At 44.3% G+C, this 21,778-nt stretch overlaps 1 protein-coding gene across 5 annotated transcripts; it reads left to right on the forward strand.

Annotated features, from left to right (window-relative positions):
• The first annotated feature begins 1,610 nt into the window (after window positions 1-1,610).
• MEST lies at window positions 1,611-21,729 on the forward strand. Of its 5 annotated transcripts, none has more exons than XM_012664785.1 (12): window positions 1,611-1,837; window positions 10,920-11,074; window positions 13,403-13,482; window positions 13,903-13,980; window positions 14,104-14,240; window positions 14,389-14,447; window positions 15,698-15,738; window positions 16,289-16,359; window positions 16,608-16,709; window positions 18,267-18,343; window positions 19,254-19,317; window positions 20,239-21,563. In XM_012664785.1, the coding sequence occupies exons 2-12, from the start codon at window positions 10,921-10,923 to the stop codon at window positions 20,354-20,356; spliced, it is 981 nt and encodes a 326-aa protein (XP_012520239.1). In that variant the 5' UTR covers window positions 1,611-1,837; window position 10,920; the 3' UTR covers window positions 20,357-21,563. The 5 variants fall into 5 exon arrangements, with proteins under 5 accessions (XP_012520239.1, XP_012520241.1, XP_012520242.1 ...); XM_012664784.1 differs by lacking the exon at window positions 1,611-1,837 and adding an exon at window positions 7,299-7,515 and having other exon boundaries at window positions 20,239-21,568; XM_012664786.1 differs by lacking the exon at window positions 1,611-1,837 and adding an exon at window positions 7,337-7,515 and having other exon boundaries at window positions 10,920-11,032; window positions 20,239-21,729.
• Window positions 21,730-21,778: the final 49 nt, after the last annotated feature.

Genomic DNA, 21,778 nt, shown 5'->3' on the forward strand with positions numbered 1-21,778 from the left:
ACTTCGCTTAGTAGAATGGGTTCCAGCTCTCAAATACCATTTTAATTCTATAAAACTTTTTGCTAAATAAACATGAGCAGATAGATCTGGATTCAATTTCTGATTCCACAATTTACCAACTCTGTAACCTTCAGCAAGCTCCTTGATCTTTCAAAGCCTCAGTTTTGTCACTGATAAAATCAGCATGATAGTTCTTTTATAGGGTTATGATCAGCAGTAGAAAATGTACAATAAGGAGTTTAGCATAGCACCTGGCACAAAGTTATCAACAAACGTTTCCTTTTATTCATTCTTATCATCATTATTAGAAAATGTTGGGTTGGCAAATAGGACATAGAAATGAATAAGATGCTGTCCCTGTCCTCAAGGAGCTCAGCTATATAGTACAAGAGACAAGACAGATCTGCAAATATCATTACAAGACAGCGTGATCAGTATAACTGGCGAAGTGTGGACAAGGGATAGAGACAGCACAGAGGAGAGAGTAGGAAAGTTTCATGGAAGGGTTGCAAGAGGATATAATAACTAAGTTGATTTTTGAAGAATGAATAAGAATTTTTTAGGTAACCAAAGTGGGAAAGGACATGTTAGTGGCTGATAAGAACATGCATAAAAGTGTGGAGAAAGGAAGCTCCAGGGTATTTTGGGAGGAACTGCAATTAGCAATGTTTGGTCAGATTATGAAGTTTTGGGGAGTGGGCAAGATATGGGGGTGTAAGACAGAAGATTCTAGAAGAAGGCAGGGACCAGATTTTGAAGCGTTTTGCATGCCAAGCTAAAGATCTTGAATTTAGCACCAGCAACAGGGTGTCAGTAAAGAGTTTTGTTTTTTTTTTTTTTAAAAGAGATGGGATCAGATTTTCATTTTAGAAAAATCACTTTGGCAGGTATGTGAATGATAGACTAGAGAGGTGTGATGGTGATCTAGGAGCCAATTAGGAGGCAATAGTCCAGGTGACAGATAATGCCCTGAACAAGGGCAAAGGGCAGTAGGAATGGAGGACAGCGAGATGAATTCAGCCGATATTTCGGAGGTAAGATGAAAAGGATGAGGAGGAGGGAACTTGCTGGGATCTGTGCTCAAGCCTGCCTGACCTCTTGGCCTCATTTCGCTATCACAGGTATTGGTGATACGTGCGTGCGGTAGATTGGAGTAGATGGTATGCATTAGCCAAGACGGAGAATATAGAAGAAAGCTTAGGTTCTGGGGACAGGGGTCAGTGTGCAGTGTGGAGAAGAGGAGTAGAGACACAGTAGTGAATGTAACGTAGCCGGTGTTGAGTAAGAGGTATCTGTGTGCCATCCATGCGAAGATGAAGAGAGGCAGGCAAATACATGGATCTAGTATGTGGGGTGTAGAGGGTAGGGCTGGAGATGTAGATTTGGGAGTCTTACGGGTAATTACGAGGTTAGGGGGATGGCTGAAATATGGAAGGCTCACCAAAGATCTTTACGTAATTAATAACTATCAAAATATCGCTTCTTTGGCTTTCACTTTTCTTAAGTAAAAGTACTCAGATCAGACCGTACACTATTTTATTCTCCTTCATCCAACGCCTCAGGCTACTGTCAAAGGCACAGCCTGCCGTTTCATACCCTTTGCCACAGGCGGCGCTGACGCCTGGCAGGGAGAAGGCGGCAGCACATGCTGGGCTCGGGGGCTAGGGCTTGTTCGCGGAGATGGCGACGCTCTAGCCCCGAGCCGGGTATTCGGTGGCTTGGCCGGGTCTTCCCTGGGGACTGGGTTAAGGCCGAGAACCTCTGGCCCCAGGAAGCGCATGCGCAGCCGGTTCCCCCCCAACATGGAGTCTTGTAGCCCAGGTCTTACCTGAATCAGGTAAGAGACCAGCGGGGAAGGAGTGGCCCCACCACCCTCACTCTCGCAGCCCACTCCAGAAGTGGGGTTGGCCCCACTTGGGGTGTGTGGATAGTGTGCGTGGACCACACCAATCCTGGGACCAAGTGAGTGAGAGTGGCCCCAGGAGGGCGCGAGGATGCGCTGGCGAGTGTAGGGCTTCCTTGGGGAGCGTGGGCGCCCGCACGAGGTGCCACTGCCGCGCCACACGAGGGCCACGTGGGTGAGGGCCTCGCTTGTCCTCTGGCAGAACCTCTGGGTCCACGAGGACACAAAAGCCAGCCAACCCTCGCCCGAGGCTTGACTCCTGCGACGTTGAGTCATTTCGTTAGCCGGCTCGACCGTCCCTCCTGGGCGTCGGGACTCGATGTCTCGGGAGGCTGCGCCTTCCCACTTGGGCACAGCCTGGGTGGCTCGGAATGTCGCAGGCGCACGGGTGTGACCGATTAGTGGAGGGAGAGGGAGAGGCGGGGGCTGCCCGGGCGGGCGAGGGGGCGCAGCCGCTCGGCACCCGGGAGCTGCTTTCCTTCCGGGGTGGGAGCCGCAGGTGCGGGCACTGCTGGAGGGGGCGGCCGGGTGGAACCCGCGCGGGAAACGCGAGGCCACGGAGCTGCGGTGCTGGCGGGAGTGAGGGCCCTCGGGGGCGGGCGTGGGCAGCTGAAGAAGGTGTGAGGTAATAAGAGCGATGGAGGAAAACTGAAACACCTGCTCCTGGGTTGACTCATCCAGGCTGGAGTACTAATCTCATGTGGAAAGTAGTTAAAAAAAAAAAAAAACGAGAAATAGTGTGCTTTAGCCCTTTCTTCCCCAGGCAGCTAGAAAATTGCTTGTCTGTTTGAAAGAAAGTAGCTGTTTTCCTTAGTGGACTGGTGAGGGACAAATGAGATAATATATGTGAAAGGGTAAAGAGCTATAAAAATACAAGATTTTATTATTTAATTAGAATCCTTCAACCTGTTTATCTGTTTGGGTGGATATGATGTCCTCTAGATGTGAGACAGTGGAGCAGGAGTCCCCGGTGTGGGATAATGGAGTGTGTGCAGTGATGCAGAGGGTGTGTGAAGATACTTCTTGGGTGCCCACGAATGCCGTAACCTATAGAAACAGCTCTCTCTCATTTAGATGCATCTGGTTAAGGGATTATTCAGCTCTGGTGCTTCCCTCCTGTACTGTTCATCTGTTGAGCTTTTTGTAGCCAAAGACTTTTACCCAAAAATGAGCCCGAGGAGGGAGGAAGACTGTTCACCGATATATTGGTTAAACTGGTTGAGAGGGAGGTTGATGCCATTTTATTGACAGTTTCTTCAATTTGTTTTGCCGTCAGCACTCAGCAGCATGTTGTACAAAGAGTTCTGGGCTTAGGGACACACCTAGGGAAGACTGAGTTGTGGATTTGTGCCTTCAGTAGAGGGATCAGCTTTGGCCAAGTTCCAATATATCTCTGAACCTTAGTTTCTATCAGACGGGAAAAGATCTTGAAGATCATTCATTCACTCATGTGCATAGAGATTGCATACCTGCCTCAGGATTACCCAGCCCCCAGTGACAAGGAACTTGTCACGTCCCAAAATGGCTGAGCCACCCGATCCTTTTAGAGTGCCCTGACTGTTGGAAAATTCTTTATGTTGAATGGACATCTGTTTCTCTACAATTTGCACTCATTGGAGTCACACAGAATAAAATGTCTAATGCTGCTTCCACAAATATTTGAGGACTGCTAACACATTTCCTTCTTCCACTTACTCCACAAGGCTTCTTTTCTTCAAACTAAACATGCCCAGTTATTTCAGACAGGGAGGCAGTGTGGGGTAGTGGAAAGAACGCCAGCGTTAGAGCCAGACACATCTGCGTTCACTTCCCAGTCCCTTCACATGCTAATGCTTACCGCCCCAAGCTGCTGTATCTTTCTCTGAAATCTATGAGTGAAAATACTCATCTAGCCAGGTTACTGTGTGGATTAGGAATAAATTGGGTGAAGATCCATGCTCCTAGTAGGAGCTTAACGTTTGAGAACTGTTACACCTTCAGTGATATGGTTGCAATTCATTTTAGTTGATCTTCTCTGAACACATTCCTGTTTGTCTATGTGTCTCTTAGTATCTGCTCTGTAGAACAGAATGAAATACTTGCTGTGAAATCTAACTAGCAGAATAGAGTAGGATTAACTTATTTTGGGTACTTCTCTATAGCCTACAATCTCAGGAGCTTTTTTGGAGTCCTATCACACTGACCCACCGCGTTTGTCAAGTAAAACTCCTTGGCTCTTTAACAAGTGATGCTGTTCAACTAAGTTTCTCCCATCAGGAACCTTTTCAGTTTATTTGAGTCTGTAATTATGGCTCTTGAAAGTGGCAGTCCCAGTCCTGTTCTGTTGTTTCCATAAATATTCTGTATTTGTCATATTATGGGTCTCAAACTGGGGTTAGAAAAATATGATTAGTGAACCCGTGGTACCAGCCATTCTGATCCCATACTGCTGTGTGCATCAGTGAGATAATACATGCAGAGCTTTCTGTATGAATTTTTGCACAAATCTGTGGTCTTATGATGTGAAACTGTGTTAGGATAGGAACGGGACGGGAATGTATGGTAAGCTACTGGAAATGCTGCATGTGGTGTCTGTCCGGGATAGCATTTGTATGGGGGAACTGAAAGCGGCGCCGAGAGCGAGCCGGAAGCGGCCTTTGGATTTATGTGTGGTTGCATGTTTTCTCAGGGCTCCAAGTGTTTTATACCTAGGGTCAGATTCTCCCCCTGTGGAGGAAGCTCCCCTATGGAAGTAAATCAGGCACATTTGGAAGATTTGTTAACTCTTTGGCTGCTGGGGCATTATGGCCTGCATTTTCTCCCCCGACTTCCAACAGCAAATTCCCTCTCGGCTTTAGCAGAGCTGATCTCTTTTAGCTGACTTCGGCGTTTTCCCAACTCCCTGTCTTTGTGCTGGAGGTTCTTCAAACAAGAATGCTTTCTCCGCCTAACCGAGTTCTGGGTTCCATGCCCATCTTAACCTCAATCCCTCCTTCAAGGAAGTTTTTCCTAACCACTCAGTCCAAAGGGAGGATTTCTACTGAGCGCGCCAGACTTAGAATTCCTGTTGTTTTCAGGAGCTTCCCCGGTTGGGCTCCCTTCCCCAGGGCCTTAAACTGTTTCTCCTCCAGTCTCCACGTGGGAGCATGGCCTTCAGAATAAGATCCTTTCTGGGCACTCAGTCCATTAAATAGAAACTTGCCTTCGGCTTGGATGCTGGTACTTTTGGCCTGGTGAGAATGAAAGTGTGGAGTTGTTTGTAGGACTCAAAAGTTTCCATTGACAATAGATATGAAAAATATATAATGCAAAGGCTGTTGTTACTGTTGTCATTCAAATAGAAAAGCTTTTACTCTGTTGGAAGGACCCATTTAAATTTTGGGAAGTAATTCGGTCTTTAAAAGGTGGTGGTGGTTAGTTAAAATAGGTAATCCTTGACTTGCAAAGGGACTAATTTAAATTTTAAGTAACCAATTAAGGGCATAAAGGGTTTAAATCCATCTGCGGCTTCTTATTTTCTTTAGGACAAATTCCAAACTCCCTAGGATGAAATACTCTTTCTAGCCTACTTTTTTTTTTTTTTTTTTTTTTTTGCGTATTGGTGCCCTGGCCGAAAGGACTTGCCATTTTCCCCAAATGTGCTGTTCTGAGCCTCCCGGTGCTTTGCAAATGCCGTCCCCTCTGGCTGGAATGTTCTTTGTCTCTCTGGTAAATGTCTATTCATCATTCAAGACCACCCTTCCCCCCTCCCCTTAATTACTTCCTCCCCTGTGTGCCCTCAAATTCTTGTACTTATTCATGCAGTATTTATTAGGGCCCTGCTTTGTGGCCGGCACTGTGGCGGGCTCTGGGGATACAAAAGGTGGATAATACTTGGGCTCGCCCTTTGAGGGCCTTACACGTTAGGGAGGAGGGGGCCAACCGGTCACAAAATGTTGCTAGGAAATTAAAAAGAAAATTTAAAAAGCGTCAATTCTTGTCTGTCTTCCCTTCCAGATGGCCAGCGTCTTGTTCTAGGGCAGGGGCCATCTCTCGTTCTTTTTGGACTCCCAGCTCTTAGCGCACTGTAGTGCTAAATAAGCATTTGTTTCATGAATGCTTTGACTGGGGGCAAGCAGACCCCAGTAGAAGTAGACCCTGTATTGTGCCACACATTCTGATGACACACTGATATGTGGGTTTCTCCAGTGTCTGCTGGGTGACTCCGAGATCCCCGTTAGATGGCCCGAGATCCCCGTTAGATGCCCTGGGGGCCGGCTGTTTGGGCTGCAGAGCCCGCAGAGCCCGCAGAACCCGCAGAGCCTGGGCGGCGGAGTGGCCCGGCACCAGTGGAAGAGAGGCCTGCAGCGCCCCCTCTGGACAGAGCGGCACCGGCCGGCTTCCTCGCTTGGTGGTTCACAGCCCGCGCGCGTGCATCAGAATTTCAGTTCACAGCCAGAAAATGAACACAGATACCGTGATACTCTGTGCTTTTCTTTTCAAAGGCGTAATAGATACCTTTTAAAGGATTATGGATTAAAAAAATTCTTTCCCTTCTTCTTGTACCTCTGGGGCCCTTGCGTTGTGATGCTGTCGTTCACGAATAAAGAGGAGCTTTGCTCCCCTGGCTGTGCTGACCGCTCTGCGCAGCACGGGACTGGCGCCTGGCCCAGAGGGCGCGAGGGCGCTGCGGCGGGCGTCTGGCATGCCGACCACGTCGCGCTGCTGCAAAGGAAACGTGCCCGTGCCGCTGCGTGGTGGCCCGCACGGGAGAAACCACTTTCGGCAACTTTTGCCGGCTTTGCTCCGTAGCGGCCATCCCATGCATCGGCCCACTAGCTCGGTTGTGCGTAGAGCAGAGCTTGCTGTTCCCTAGCCACTTGGTTGTGCCCTCGGTCGTTGCCCGTAGTTAGGTGCTTAGGGGGTGTCGGGTGCTCGTGGCTTGCCGCTTTAGATGTGGGCACTCTCACGGTTCAGCACCCACATTTCGGGCATGCGATGGGAGCAGGCGCCACAGCAGGCACTCCTGAGCCTCGCCAGCCCTGAGGTCGAGCGGCCACCCTCTGGGCTGGAGGTAGTCTCGGTTTTGCCCGCGACAATATCTCGCCAGGGAAGGGTTTCTGCAGTAGAACCTTGAGTGGGGTTGGGGGTTTGCGAGGGAGCAGCAGGATCCTAGCTGGGGGACGGGGGGGGGTCGACACCCCTGAAGGTGCCCCCTAAAGCTGCTGCGAGAGGGACGTCCCATCATTGCAGCGGTGGCGGCGGCGAGGCAGCTGGGAGGGGCTCTGCGGCGAGCAGGCGGGAGGGGCGCTGCGGCGCGGTAGGCGGTCCAGAGGCGGGGCGCGGGTGGGCTTTAAAAGTCGATGCCCACTCGCTCTGCGCTGCAGCGGCCACCAGCACATCCCTGCGCGTACTGGCGGGCAGCGGCTGCACAGTGCCTCCTCTGCGGCAGCCTAGCCTGGCAAGTGGAGTGCCGCAGCGCACGCCCGAGTGGCCGCTCGCTGCCATCCGCGGCCACCCTGTGCTGCCTGTGGGCTACGCCCCAGCTGCCGTTCGTACTGCATTGCTGTGGGCGCTGCGTGCGCCCAGTGCTCTGCAACCCTGCGGCGGGCATGGGATAACCCGGCCATGGTGCGCCGAGATCGCCTACGCAGGTGGGTGCATGGGTCGTGGCTGGCGCGCGGGGGGTGTGTCTGGCCGTCCCAGGACTAGGGTGTGGGCTGGCGGTGGGGACAATGCTTGCAGGAGCTGCGGCTGCCTACCAGCGAAACCCCACCGAGCAGGCAGTACGCATTTCTGTCTTTGGATCCCGGTCTGCCTATTCGGGGACTGGGGTGTCAGTCCTGCATGTAAACAGAATATTTAGAACTCGGGATCTCCTTGATTTAGGATTTTCGGACCTCGGATTACCCTGGAGCAATTTAGGATCTCTGGACCCTAGTATCGTACCTGTGTGATTTACGATTTTTAGATCCCGGCATTGTCCTAGCGCGATTGAGGATTTTTAGACCCAGGCGTCACTATGGCATGATTTAGGATTTCTAGACCTCGGCATCGCCCTAGTGTGATTTAGGATTTTTAGACCCCGCCATTGCCGCGGCATGACTTAGGATTTCTAGACACTGGCATCGCCCTGGTGCGATTTAGGCTTTTTAGACCCGGCCATTGTCCTGGCGCAATTTGGGATTTCTAGATCCTAGCATCGCCCCGGTGCTATTTAGGATTTTTAGAACCCCGGTATCGCGGTGGCGTGCTGCAGCGCGACTTGGGATTTCGAGACCCCAGGTATCGCGGTGGCGCGATTCAGGATTTTAAGACCCAGTATCGCTGTGGCGTGATCACCACGGCACGACTTAGGATTTGGAGACCCGGGTATGGCTGTGGCGCAGTTTATGATAAGATCCCAGTATCTCAGTGGCGTGATCACCGCAGCGCGATTTAGGATTTAGAGACCCTGGGTATCGCGGTGGCGCGACTTAGGATTTTAAGACCCCAGTATCGCTGTGGCGTGATCACCGCAGCGCGATTTAGGATTTGGAGACCCGGGTGTCGCGGTGGCGCGATTCAGGATTTTAAGACCATCGCACGAGTTAGGATTTGGAGACCCGGGCATCGCTGCGGCGCAGTTTATGGTCATAAGACCCCAGTATCTCAGTGGCGTGATCACCGCAGCGCGATTTAGGATTTGGAGACCCGGGTGTCGCGATTCAGGATTTTAAGTCTCCGGTATCGCAATGGTGTGATCACCGCAGCGCGATTTAGGATTTCGAGACCCGGGTATCGCGGTGGCTTGAGGAACCGCATGCGTGTGACCAGAACTTGCAGTGCCGGATCACCACGGCATCAAGTATTTTTCAGATTTAAGTACGGAGAAGCGCAACTGAGAATGGTGATGTGACCAAACTGCCACGCTGTTAACACCAGAGTCATTTGCATTGGTTTAGCGGGTTTACAAAGCAGTTCAGCTTGCGGTGATGCAGTCAGGTGGGTGGCAGGTTTGGTGATATGAGATGAATATATTTTTTCCCGTTTACAAGAGGAAGAAATCAAGGCTCAGAAATTTCCAGAATGTTGGTTACTGGAGTTTGCTGAATTTATTCCCTCAACTCATGGCTCATCAAATAATGGCGATTTTGGACAAAAAATATTTGTTTAATCCATTTTGCTTACTGACTACCAGATTGCTTGACTACTAAAAACCCTAAACTGTCTTTGGGGCATTTTGACTGAGGTAAATAAGACAGAAATCAGCTCCCCGAGGAGGCTGTTGCCTCTTTGCTTTCTTGGAGTAAAAAGAGGGTGTGGCGGGTGGAGTGTACCCGAGCCACCCCCCAAGCCTACCCGGTTCGCGGCTCCGGCAGCCCCTTTCTAGCTCTTTGCTGAGTCACTGGAGAGCTTCAGCGCTGGAGTCGGTGGACGAACGTGACGGGAAGCGTGGGGGAAAGGAGGGATGAAATGCGCACGTGAAGTGTACGGACAGGTGTAGGACCGGGAGCGCCGAGAAAATGATTGTCCAAACCCAGTGCTTTTTGCCATCTGACCTTGCAAGGCGGTATTGGGATGAAGCCTGCTACTGTTGCGGGGTGAAAACTGTGATGGGACCATCATGTTCTGGCACTTTTTAAAATCATTTCTAGTATTACCTTGAAAGGTAGAACTGAATAATTGCTTCTGTTTTGTGGACAGATATTCTGGAGGAAAAAAGAAATGACTGCCTTAGTGATTAAAATGCCTTAAAAAATAGTCTTGAAGGCATTAAAGTGCCTTAAAAATAGTCTGGGGAGTTGAGATTCTTTAAGGGACATGGTTATTTTACCACTGTGGAACCACAGGTTTATTTATTTTTAGAGTTTAGAAAGTATTTTGTGAGTTGGATTAGTTAGTCATGGGTGGGGATTGTGGCATGGGTGTGTGTCCAGACAGAAAGCCATTTCCATCAGGGCTTTAGCAATTACTTTCCTTTATTGATAGCTCTATTTTCTTGACAGCTCTCATTTTAGTTTTGGAGGGTGTATTTCCATTCTGGCTGTTTTGAGAGAACTTTCACTCTACTGACAACTCTTTCCCTGGTGACCATCAGGAGTCAGGGAACTGTTTCTAATTCCTGTTTAGCACTCCTTGTCAATGTGGATAAATTGACCTGGACCTTTGAAGTCCTGGGTATGGGAAGGTTTGGTGTACAAATCAGTGGGTTCCTTCCAAAGAAAAGAACCAATTCCCACACGCTGCGTATGAGGTCTGCCTTATTAACGGGGGGAGAAGGGGGTACTATGAATTAAATAAATGGGAACTTCTTCAAGAGTCTGCTAATAAAAGCAGAAATATAATCTGCTGCCCTGACCTCGAGAGATTAGATAGTCAGGGTCATGACAAAGCTGCTTATGTTGGAATATACAGTGCAGCTATCTTTTTACTTTCACAGACTCTTTACCCTGAGCAGTTTCTCAGCCGAAATCTAGACGATAATACTAAACTGGGGTTCACTTGGGCAGGAGGGTTGATAAGGAACTGTTAAAAATCAGGAGCAGCTCTCTGCTTAAGAACATGTGATAAGTTACTACACGTATTTTGTTTTTGAACATTAGGTAGCACATATATATATTTCAGACATTTTCCTGGTGGGGGCTGGTGGGTAGGTGGTAGAGCTTTTAGAGTAAATATGAATGAAATTTTTTTCTCCCCTGGGAAACCTTGCTAAGAGCTAATGAAAGGGTATAGAAGTCACCTTCCTTTGATTTACATAAAGCCCTTCAGCAGGTGTGGGAAGAGCACGAGGAGCGGGGCTAAGGGTTAAAATGGGGGAGCAGAGGTGGAAGATTACATATTAAGATAAGTTTATTTTCCTTAAAATTAGAATGGTGAGCAACTGTGGTGATTGCCACAGCAGGCCAAGGCGCCATCACATTCTTGGTAAACTCTCTGCCGTGGTCCATGCAGATAGCAAGGTAGTCATTACGTGGTACAGAAATTTCCCATTCCATCTTACCAGTTTTGGGCTCGTAGGTGAGTATACAGTGTCACCCTGACTGCTTACGGTGGGTCTCTGCTTTTCCTCCAGAATGCGGGAGTGGTGGGTCCAGGTGGGGCTGTTGGCTGTGCCCCTGCTTGCGGCGTACCTACACATCCCGCCCCCTCAGCTTTCCCCTGCCCTTCACGCATGGAAGGCTTCAGGCAAATTTTTCACCTACAAGGGAATGCGCATCTTCTACCAAGGTAAGACCTGGACTACTGGAACACCTGCATGTGTAGATCCCAGCGGGCCAGGCTGAGGTACTTATTTTGTGTCCATCTGTTGCTCCTTCGTGATAGGGGAGAGTAACCCCTATTTCTGTGTAGTGCGTTTGAAGGAATGGACTAATTCCGCTCGTTTACTGGATAGCGGGGAAACATAGAAAACTGCTGGGAGGGTGGGGTGTGGTACTGAGATTCTACTCTATAGGCTTGATTTTTTAGTATAATTTTTTTTCTTTGTAGCCTGATTTGTATTCAGATAGTGTTTTTGAGGTTCAGGTAATACATCCAATATTCCTAGAACTAACCACCATTGGTTCTGGCCTCCTACCATCTCTGATTTCCTTTTATAAAACTGTTTGTTCTATAAAGACTTAAGTGTGATTTAAGTCTTATACCATTATATAAATTACTTTGCTAATGATTATTATGATAGCTACTTATCAAGTAGTTACTTACTGTATGCCAAACATTGAGTTACGTTTTCAGCTTTCATTGTTTAATCTTTACAACAGCACTTGGAGATAGGTGGTGTGCCATTAACCTCATTTTATAGGTGAAGAAACCGAGAAACAGATTGGAAAAGATTTCTTTTGGGCGGGGGTCAAGAGCAATAACGAAAAATGTTTGTCATAAACCGTTTTTCATTATTGCTCCTGACCTCCTCTCATTTGCTGTATTCAGTTAAGTAAGTATATAATTTTATGTTGGTGTGGGTTGTTTCCATTTTTTCAGTGTTTTAAATAATTAACATTGTATATACAGCTTATTTTTTCCTTACACTTTCAAACTATACCACTTGACTAAATGGAATGATTTTATTTGCATAGATTCTCAAGAATAAGACTCTTAAGCTAAAGTATATAATTTTAATTGCTCCTAAATTATTTTTGAAAACTTTATTACCAAATTTTCATGCCACTGGCAGTATATAAATGTGTCAGTTTTAATCCAATACTAAGGCTAATACTGTCTAAATGTTTGTCTAATTTGAAAGATGTTTAATGATTCCATATTGTCATATGCATTAAAAAAATGTTCATGTCTATGTTGATTAACTCTTTTTTATAGTTAGTATAATTTTGTAATAGTTTTGAGTATTATGCTTTTGATACTGGATTGGGTCTCTGCTGAAATAAAAAGTGCTAGACAAACAGCATGTTAACTAAGGTGTTTGTCGGGAAGAGTTGCCATTATCGTAGAGAATTTTTGTGACGCCATTATTGCTAAGGTACAAAGAATTTGTAGCTTATATGTTGGGATTATATATTTCTTACAGTGAAAGTTTATTTTATTTATTTATTTTTTTTGAGACAGTCTCACTCTGTTGCCCAGGCTAGAGTGCCGTGGCGTCAGCCTAGCTCACAGCAACCTCAAACTCCTGGGCTTAAGCAATCGTACTGCCTCAGCCTCCTGAGTAGGTAGGACTACAGCCATGTACCACCATGCCGGGCTGATTTTTTATATATATTTTTTTAGTTGTCCAGTTAATTTCTTTCTATTTTTTTTTAGTAGAGACGGGGTCTCGCTCTTGCTCAGGCTGGTCTCGAACTCCTGAGCTCAAATGATCTGCCTGCCTCAGCATCCCAGAGTGCTAGGATTACAGGCGTGAGCCACCACGCCCGGCTGAAAGTTTACTTTTTACTGTGAAAAACAACTTGCATATTGATGTTAATACATAATAAACAAAGAAATGGGGATATGCTTTTTAAAAAACATTTAGGTGAAAGTAAGCAAGCTGCCTTCAAGTTATTTTATTTGTTTATGACGTTGCCTAGGCTGGACTTGAACTCCTGGGCTCAAATGATCCTCTCTCCTCAGCCTCCTGAGTAGCTGGGACTATAGGCGTGTGCCACTGTGCCCAGCTTACGCCTGCGTTTTAAAAAAGTATCTTTTTTTTTTTAGATGGGGTCTTGCTCTGTTCTCTGGGCTAGAGTACAGTGGTGTGATCATAGCTCATTGTAACCTCAAACTCCTGGGCTCGAGTGATCCTCCTGCCTCAGCCTCCCAAATAGCTGGGACTATAGGCATGTGCCGTCATGCCTGGCTAATTTTTCTATTTTTTATAGAGACAGGGTCCCTCTCTTGCTCAGGCTCATCTTGAACTCCTAGCCTCAAGCAATCCTCCAGCCTCAGCCTCCCAAAGTGCTGGGATTATAGGTGTGAGCCACGGCACTTGGCCAAAATGTATTATTTTAATGTTATTAATTTGGTCACAATTTGTTGTCCTTTGTACCAATTACTTAGCTTTTACTATCTTTGAGGTTATTTTTATAGGGATTTGGCCTAATTGATCTCTCTCCTTCCCAGACTCTGCAGGTGTGGTTGGAAGCCCGGAGATAGTTGTGCTTTTACACGGCTTTCCAACATCCAGCTATGATTGGTACAAGGTAATAAAGTCAGATTTCTAGGTCCTACTATGTCTTAAAAAATTCAAAATCAAGGATTTTGTTTTCAGTGCTAGAAGGCTCTTGCAAATCTGAATTGCTTAATAAAATAGCATTTAATGTGGAACTGTTTCTTATTTGCTGTAAGGGAGTAAAATCTTCCGCAATCTGGAAAAGGATTATTGAGAAGTTATCTTCCCTCAATAGAGATTAAGTACTAGAAATAAAGCACTTTCCAATAAGATCATCTATGGGGCCTGTGGTGGTTTCATGAGGTTTTTTTCTCTTTATCGAAGTCTGTTAAGCCAAGATAGGGATGAAGCTTCACTGCTGCTCTAGGTGTGGGGGGTAGGTAGGGCAGCGGCGGAAGTGGGAGGGTTGGGGCAGGAGCAGAAGGTCCAAATTATCCTTTCCTTTTTGTAGATTTGGGAAGGTCTGACCTTGAGGTTTCATCGAGTGATTGCCCTTGATTTCTTAGGCTTTGGCTTCAGTGACAAACCGGTAAGCAACACCTCTCTGGGACCAGTGCTGGTGGGTGGCGGGGATATGGACAGAGGGGTCAGGCTGGCAGAGAGATCTGTACTTATGACTTCATCCTGTACATTGGGGCTTCCTTTTCCTCAGAGACCACATCACTACTCCATATTTGAGCAAGCCAGCATCGTGGAAGCGCTTTTGCGGCATCTGGGGCTCCAGAACCGTAGGATCAACCTTTTGTCTCACGATTATGGAGACATTGTTGCTCAGGAGCTGCTCTATAGGTCAGTGAAGCACTAGCTTAAGATGCTAGGAAAGTAAATTGTTCTTGGACTCTTTCTTTCCCTTTTCCCCCTTAGGAGTTTGTCTTCAGCTGCTGTACTGGTGTAAGTCCACTCAGCCACATGTGTGTTTCCTCATTTCCTGTTCTAGGTACAAGCAGAATCGATCTGGGCGGCTTACCATAAAGAGTCTGTGTCTGTCAAACGGAGGTAATTACTTTGGCGGTAGGTGGAAAGTGGGGTGTAGCCTAGAAGGGCCACCTTTAGGTATCACGTGACATCTAAATGGTAATCTGATGATATTGCAAGTAGACACAAACTAAAGGATCTTTACCTTTTTTTGTGCGGTGGACTGTTTTGGTGGTCTGATTAGATTGTGGACCTTTCTGAGAATGTTTTTAAATACAGAAAATAAAAAGGATTACAAAGGAAAGTGATTTTATTGACATACTGTCAATAAAAAACTGCATATAGTAATATATGCTTCATTTTTAATGCATTAGATAGCAAGATCTAGTGGAAGGTCTAGTAACAACTATGATTAGAAGTAGTGAGAAGTGTAAATACTGTTTTGCAATATCTGTAATAACTGCAATGGATTATAAAAGTATTGGATTTTGAAGATATAGAATAAAGCCACAGGTGTTAGTACAGCAAGTCCTCACGTAACATTTTTCATAGGTTCTTGGAAATTATGACTTCAAATGAAACATATAACGAAACCAGTTTTTTCCCTTCTCATTAATGTTATAATGAAATGCTGTTATTTGAGGACCTGGTGTACATGGTTTCGCTTGAAGTCACAGTTTCTAAGCACCTATCAATGACATTAAATGAGGACTTAAACATAGTAGATTCTTAAACTCCTAACTGATGGCATGCCAAGTTAGAAATGAGTGAATCCCTGATTAGACCTTTTGGACAGCCAGCTTGTAAATCCATAAATCCCCAAATGTCCCTGAATGCCTTAAGAACAGATTGGGAGAGGGATCTGTCTGTCCCTTTAACAGCTATGCTCGTAGCTCTTCCATTGACTCTGACGAAAAACGGAAAAGGAAAAACTAGTTTTGTTTTTTTTTTAGGACCTATGCTTACTGAAAAACCTGTTTTTTTTCCTTGTAGCCCAAATCATTAACAACATTTCTGTTCTGAGCAATGGGAGGAAATGCTAAGGGGAGTCCAGAGCCTAGTCATCAGCATTAAGGATAAGCATATAAATTACGTCTTCCATTTCTCTACCTTTAAAATGGGAAAAGTAATTCCAGTGGTATATAATCTGACCAGTCAAACACAGAATTCCCTGGAGAAGTAATTAGATGACAGTTCTAAGTTTTTATTTGTAATTCTGTTTTGGCAGTATAAGCCCCAAAGGGGGCAGTGAATAGGGTGGATGGTCTCCGATAACCAGCTTGCCTTTGACCTAAAGTTGTAGGTAAATGACTAAGTCTTTTCTTCTACAGGTATTTTTCCTGAGACTCATCATCCTCTCCTTCTCCAAAAGGTTGGCTACTTCATTGAATAGATCTTTAGTTTTAAGATTGGTGCTGACATAATGCTGGGACCTTCTAAGGGCCATACCTCTTGTAATGGGCCATAGTTAAAACTGCCTTCCTTGGGAATTTACATTAATGAAGTTTTTCCCTTCTTAGGCAAATAAAGCAAAGGAAGTGGCCCCTATATAAAACCTAAAACTATTTCTGAGAATAAGAGATCAACAAATATTTAGAGAAATACAGCTATGGAGAGATTTGTGTCATAAGCATGATGTTTGAACAAATTTGGATCCTAATCTAAACTTGAACATATCAGAGTTAAATCTTAGGGATTTAGTGAAAGGTAGAAACATAATCTTAAGTGAAATTAGAAATAGATTTGTCTTCCAGGAGAGAATGTGGGTAGGCCAAACAAAAAACAAAAACCAAACTACCAAGCCTTTGAGTAGGAGATGTGGCTAAATTCCCTTTTCAGTTCCTAGTATAAAACCTATTGTCCTGGTGAGTTGTCGTCTTTCTCTGGATTCTTGATCTTTACTTCCACTTACTCCCCCACAGATACTCAAAGATGGAGGCGTGCTGTCACCCATCCTCACGCGGCTGATGAACTTCTTTGTATTCTCGAGAGGGTAAGTCATTGTCAGAGATCGACTATGGCCTTGGAACAATATAGTGAAAAGTCGCTGCCATTATAATTCTGGGCCACATCCTAGGGTTTGTATTTTAAAGCTAAGGTGTTGGCCACTTGCCAGGGAAGGAGTAGAAGGAATTCATAAATCAGGTATGGGTCAGACTGCAATGGCCTCTGAGGTTCCAGTCACATTTAACAGTCTGAGTTCTCCTTTTGCTTATCTTCCTGCATTTTGGACTCTTTCAGTCTCACCCCAGTCTTTGGGCCGTACACTCGGCCCTCCGAGAGCGAACTGTGGGACATGTGGGCAGGGATCCGCAACAATGACGGGAACTTAGTCATTGACAGGTAAGAAATAATTCTTGCTTTGGTTTCCCAAGAAGCTTTTTTTGGAGAGTGGGGAAAGATGCAGGATTGCTTGTTCTGTTCCTTGCTGGCTTGCTCCCTATCACAGGAAGGTTGGTTATGACCTATGAGGCAAACCAAAAACAGTACTTTCTAAGAAGAGAGAAATTGAGAATAGAGTAAGCCCCAAGCCTAAGCCATGTGGCACAAAACTTTAGACAAACAGCTGTAAATTCTATTGCTAACTGAGTTTACAACTGACAGATTGATTTTGGCAAATCCTTCTTTGGACTTTTTGTTAATAGTAAACACTTAAATATTTAATCATAGTTGTGAAAGAAACTTACTGCCTCTCTCAAAGTACAAAGCTTTTCTTTTTGCAAATCTTTCCTGTAGCAACAGGACTGAGACGGCAGACCTGCCTGTCTTGTGCAGAGAACTCCAGTGCCTTAATTCAAATGAGAATTTAGTTGCTTTCAAGGAGGCATCTAGAAATGGTGATATCTGTAACTACTTGAAATAAGGCTCTTTTTTGCCAGCTGGGTCAGTGTAGCTTCCAGTGTTTTAACTCTGATGGCTTTGCTAGGAATTGTGTGTTAGAGGGAGCCATTCTTCCTTCCCCCCTCTATCCCCTGTGGGATCCCTGGAGATCCATTTGAATATTAAAAAAATTGAAACACAAGACTGTTTTTAAAATTCTCTTATATTTTCCTTTTCAAAAAGTAAATACAGTTTCTAAGAGGAAATTCCACAGTTTTTTGAGGTTCACAAAAATAACTGTCCTGGACTTGCCAGGCAGAACAACTAGAATACAAGAGTTTGAGTTCTACAATGTGGCTATGATATTTTACACTGTAGGAAGAGAAATTCTCTCTGTTTTATCTGTGGTCCGATAAAGTGCTGAGGATAAAGCTTTATGCTCATAAACTTCTGCACTTAGAATTTTAGAGATGTCAACATAGAGATCATATACTTGAATCTTCTTATTTTAAAAACAAGAAAAGTAGCTGGATCTGGTGGTATGTACCTGCAGTCCCAGCTACTGGGGAGAAGGCTGAGGTGGGAGGCTTGCTTGAGCCCAGGAGTTTGAGGCTGCAGTAAGCTATGATCACAGTGAGCCTGTGAATAGCCACTGTACTTCAGCCTGGGCATCATAGTGAGACCCATCTCTTAAAAAATAAAAAAATCCAAAAATGAGGAAACTGAGGAAAAGATGTGTTTGAGTCATAGAGCTAGTTAGTGGCAGAGCCAAAATTGGAACCTCAGACCCAGGCTTTAGTCACATATGATCCAAAACAACTTTCCATCTTCCTATTAATAATAGATCTCATTCCTGCTTAATAAACACACAGTACTGTTAATCTTACATTGATAGTAGGTACGATCACTGCCATAGCTACATGGTTGTTGACTCTAGAGGTTAACAGAAATGGATAAATTAAGTGGGCCATTCCCAGGAATGCCAAGTTGCTTCTGGGTTAAGAAATCATATATTGTGTTGCTTGTGGTGCCTTAATAAAGGTTTCTTGTCCTGCTCCTGCTGACTTATCTGTCCAATAGTCTCTTACAGTACATCAATCAGCGGCAGAAGTTTCAAAGACGCTGGGTGGGAGCTCTTACCTCTGTAACTATTCCCAGTGAGTACTTTCATATTACTTCTTAGTAGGAAAACCAAAGGACTGTAGGGTTAAAATAGCTGCAACTCCTATTACTTCCAATTAGGGTTACCAGATTTAGCAAATAAAAATATAAGACACCCAATTAAATCTGAATTTTAGATACACAACAAATACTTTTTCAGTATTTAAACATGTGCTGTGCAGTATTTGGGACATACACACCAAAACAATTCATTTTTTATCTGAAATTCGAATTTAACTGGGCATCCTTTATTTTATTGGCAACCCTGATCCCAACATCTGGAACCCCAGTGATATATATGTGGAGTGAAGCATTATATAAAACATCATATGAGACATTGCAAAGGTAGTTGGTATCACTGGTTTCTGTGGTGTGCATTACCAATGTCTGCTACATTAAATGCTGAATTGCTGGGGCAGACGGCCATTTAGATTACTAATCAAGAGGCTATAGGTGGTTTGTGCTCATTTGTCTCTTCCCTCTTATAGATTTAAAAAGAAAAAAAAAAGTAGTAAGAGTGTTTCATACATAGTAGTTAGTGCTCAGGAAATTATTAGTTGATTTCTAATGTCAAGGGTCAATTATAACTGAAGAGAGAGACTTACAGAATGACAGTATCCTGGATTTACAGAAAGAGAATGTTGAAAGTGGGGCTTATTCCTTTTGGTCTAGGGCACAGAAGAGCTAGAGGAGAGACCAAATGGCTATATACAGGAGAAAATGTGCCAAATGAGCTAACTGGCTTGTTCCCAACAGTTCTTTATAGCCTACCTAATAAAAGCAGCTAGATTTTCTATCATAAAGTTTATGTACTGAAAATCTTTTTTGGAGAGGAGTTAATTTTAAGGTGGGGGTAGGAAAGTACATGTGAGAGCTGTTAGTAATCATTCATCTTCTCTTTCCTAGTTCATTTTATCTATGGGCCACTGGATCCTGTTAATCCCTATCCAGAGTTTTTGGAGTTATACAGGTGAGTCTCCCTCACAGGTCTTTGTTTCATTAGTATCTCATCCTGACAGTGGTGAACAGAATTACCTGTGGGCGGGCTATTGGCTGTAGCCACTGTCTCTGACCTCAAAGGCTGTTTATCCAGGAAACAGATCATAAAAAGATGAGTTGGGGATTCTTATTCTCATATAAACTTAAACATCAAGACATTCGGTTATACATGCTCTTGATTTATACAGCCTGTTTTCACTGTAATGGCTACTTACATATTCCTAGATGTACAGGTAAGAAAGCTATCAAGTGAGTCAAAGAATGAAACTGGGTATCTCTTAAGAAATGTTTGTTTTAGTTTGACTATAAAGCCAATTCATTGGCCAAAACTAAGCCAGACTGTAAGGAGAGACTGAGAAGAGTTCACTGTGGAAAGACTACCTTCTCACAGGGTTATTCTCTCCAGGTTCTTACTTGGAAGGTGTTGGAATAAGAAACATAAGAACATTCCATACCTTCCTGTGGCCTAGTGGACACAACCCAGTAGTAAAAAGCTTGCATATAATTTTAAACAAAATACTTTCTCTGATCTCCTCCTGGGATTAAGGCACATCCTTTGTTATCTTTGCTTGGGCAGTGAGTTGCTAAGTGATCCACTTGTTTAATGGGGCTTCTCTAAGAAGCTAAAAGTCATCCTGCTTTGACAGTTGTTGCAAAAATGTTATATTTTTGTCAGTTGGAAAATGAACATTTAAAAATTAGTCTGTATAAGTCTAATTGGCAAGTTTATCTGCCTAAGATACAATTGCAAAGTAGAAGGTGAATAAGCTCTTTGTTGGTTCCTTCCAGTGTGGTATGTCCGCAGGGGCATTTACTGGGGCTTCCCACTGGCTTACATCCCTCCCCCTCCCTACAGCCTCAAGTTCACCTACATGCTGTTCTCTTCCACTAGGAAAACGCTGCCGCGGTCCACAGTGTCGATTCTGGATGACCACATTAGCCACTATCCACAGCTAGAGGATCCCATGGGCTTCTTGAATGCATATATGGGCTTCATCAACTCCTTCTGAGCTGGAAAGAGTAGCTTCCCTGTATTACCTCCCCTACTCCCTTATCTGTTGTGTATTCCACTCAGGAAGAAATGCCCAAAAGAGGTCCTGGCCATCAAACACTATTCTCTCAAGTCCACTTTACTCACATTGGTGAACAGTATATAGGAAAAGGCCAGCAGGAGCTCCGACTAAGGGTTGACAAAATAGCCCGCCTCCCATTCCTTTGACATCTGATCAAAAGTGGATGGATTTGCTTTGTCTTTGTGTTATTAGGAAATTCTGATGAGCACTACTACTCACTGATGCAGAAAGACAGTCTTTTGCATAAAAGACTTTTTAATACTTCTTTGGACTTTTCTCAAACATTCAGAAGTGCTAATTTCTGGCCCAGCCCCAATTGGAATCCTCAAGTAAAAAATGAGAGAGGACCTCCTTACCTCTCCTTGAATGGCTTTAAGGGCACAAACTTTTTTAAAGTTCTCTAAGCAACACAGCATCAAGTGAGAGTGAGTCTCCTTTATCATAACTTTGGATTTAGTTTCATCAGCTGCTTCTAATTATAGATATTTGTTAAAATAGATATTGGTTTAAATAACGCGGTATTCTAAGTATACTTACTTTAAGACTATGATTTACCTACATATATTATATGTATTTTATAAGGATACTAAACCAGCAGACCCTTATTCTGCCAAAGTAGTGACCCTTATTACACTTGTTTAATTTTTGAATTGAACTAAATCCAAACTATTTACAGAATTTCCTAAAATCACAGGACATTAAGAACCAATAGCATCTGTGCCAGAGATTGACTGTTGTCAGTTGGAAAGACCAATTCTAAAAGCAAACAACATTCTGACTCCTCATACCTCAGTTATTAGAAAATTGAAGGGAGGGGATCATTGTGCAGTTACCATGCTGAACGTACGTCGATTCCTTTCATGATGATTGCTTAACTCCCCGTTGGCTGTCCCAGAGAGGCCTTCTCATGTAGCTCAGCAATTCCTGTACCTTACAGACAGGAAAGTTCTGGAAGCTTTAAGAACAAATTCTGAAAGACCTATGAGCAGTGGTGCTGAATACTTTTTTTTAAGCCACATTTCATTGTCTTAGTTAAAGCAGGATTAGGTGATTATTTTAAATTCATTTTTTATTAGCATCTTTAAGTATAACAACTTTTAAACTGGAATAAGTGTTTATTTTCTATTAATAAAATGAATTGTGACAAAAGTGGACTCTGGCTTCCCCTCCCCCACTTCTCCTCTGGGATAAAATTTTCCAACATTGCCAGGAGCTTTCAGACACACATTAAATTAAAGAAAAAAATATAATGAAGTTAAGCAGCTGGAGTATAGGATAATATTTGATTTTCAAGATTGCCCAAAGCTGCACTATTATACCAAAGCTGACCAAGTATAATAAAAAGAAAGAAAAAAACCC

Source organism: Propithecus coquereli, unplaced genomic scaffold (assembly GCF_000956105.1).
Source record: "Propithecus coquereli isolate 6110/MARCELLA unplaced genomic scaffold, Pcoq_1.0 Scaffold91, whole genome shotgun sequence".
In the NCBI taxonomy this organism is placed as follows: Eukaryota; Metazoa; Chordata; class Mammalia; order Primates; family Indriidae; genus Propithecus; species Propithecus coquereli.

Coding starts and splice junctions, on each gene's coding strand:
- MEST (XM_012664784.1), top strand. CDS start 7,490: ATGGTGCGCCGAGATCGCCTACGCAG. Junction 13,981..14,103: donor TTGGCTTCAGTGACAAACCG/GTAAGCAACACC, acceptor CCTTTTCCTCAG/AGACCACATCACTACTCCAT. Junction 16,360..16,607: donor TTCTTTGTATTCTCGAGAGG/GTAAGTCATTGT, acceptor GGACTCTTTCAG/TCTCACCCCAGTCTTTGGGC.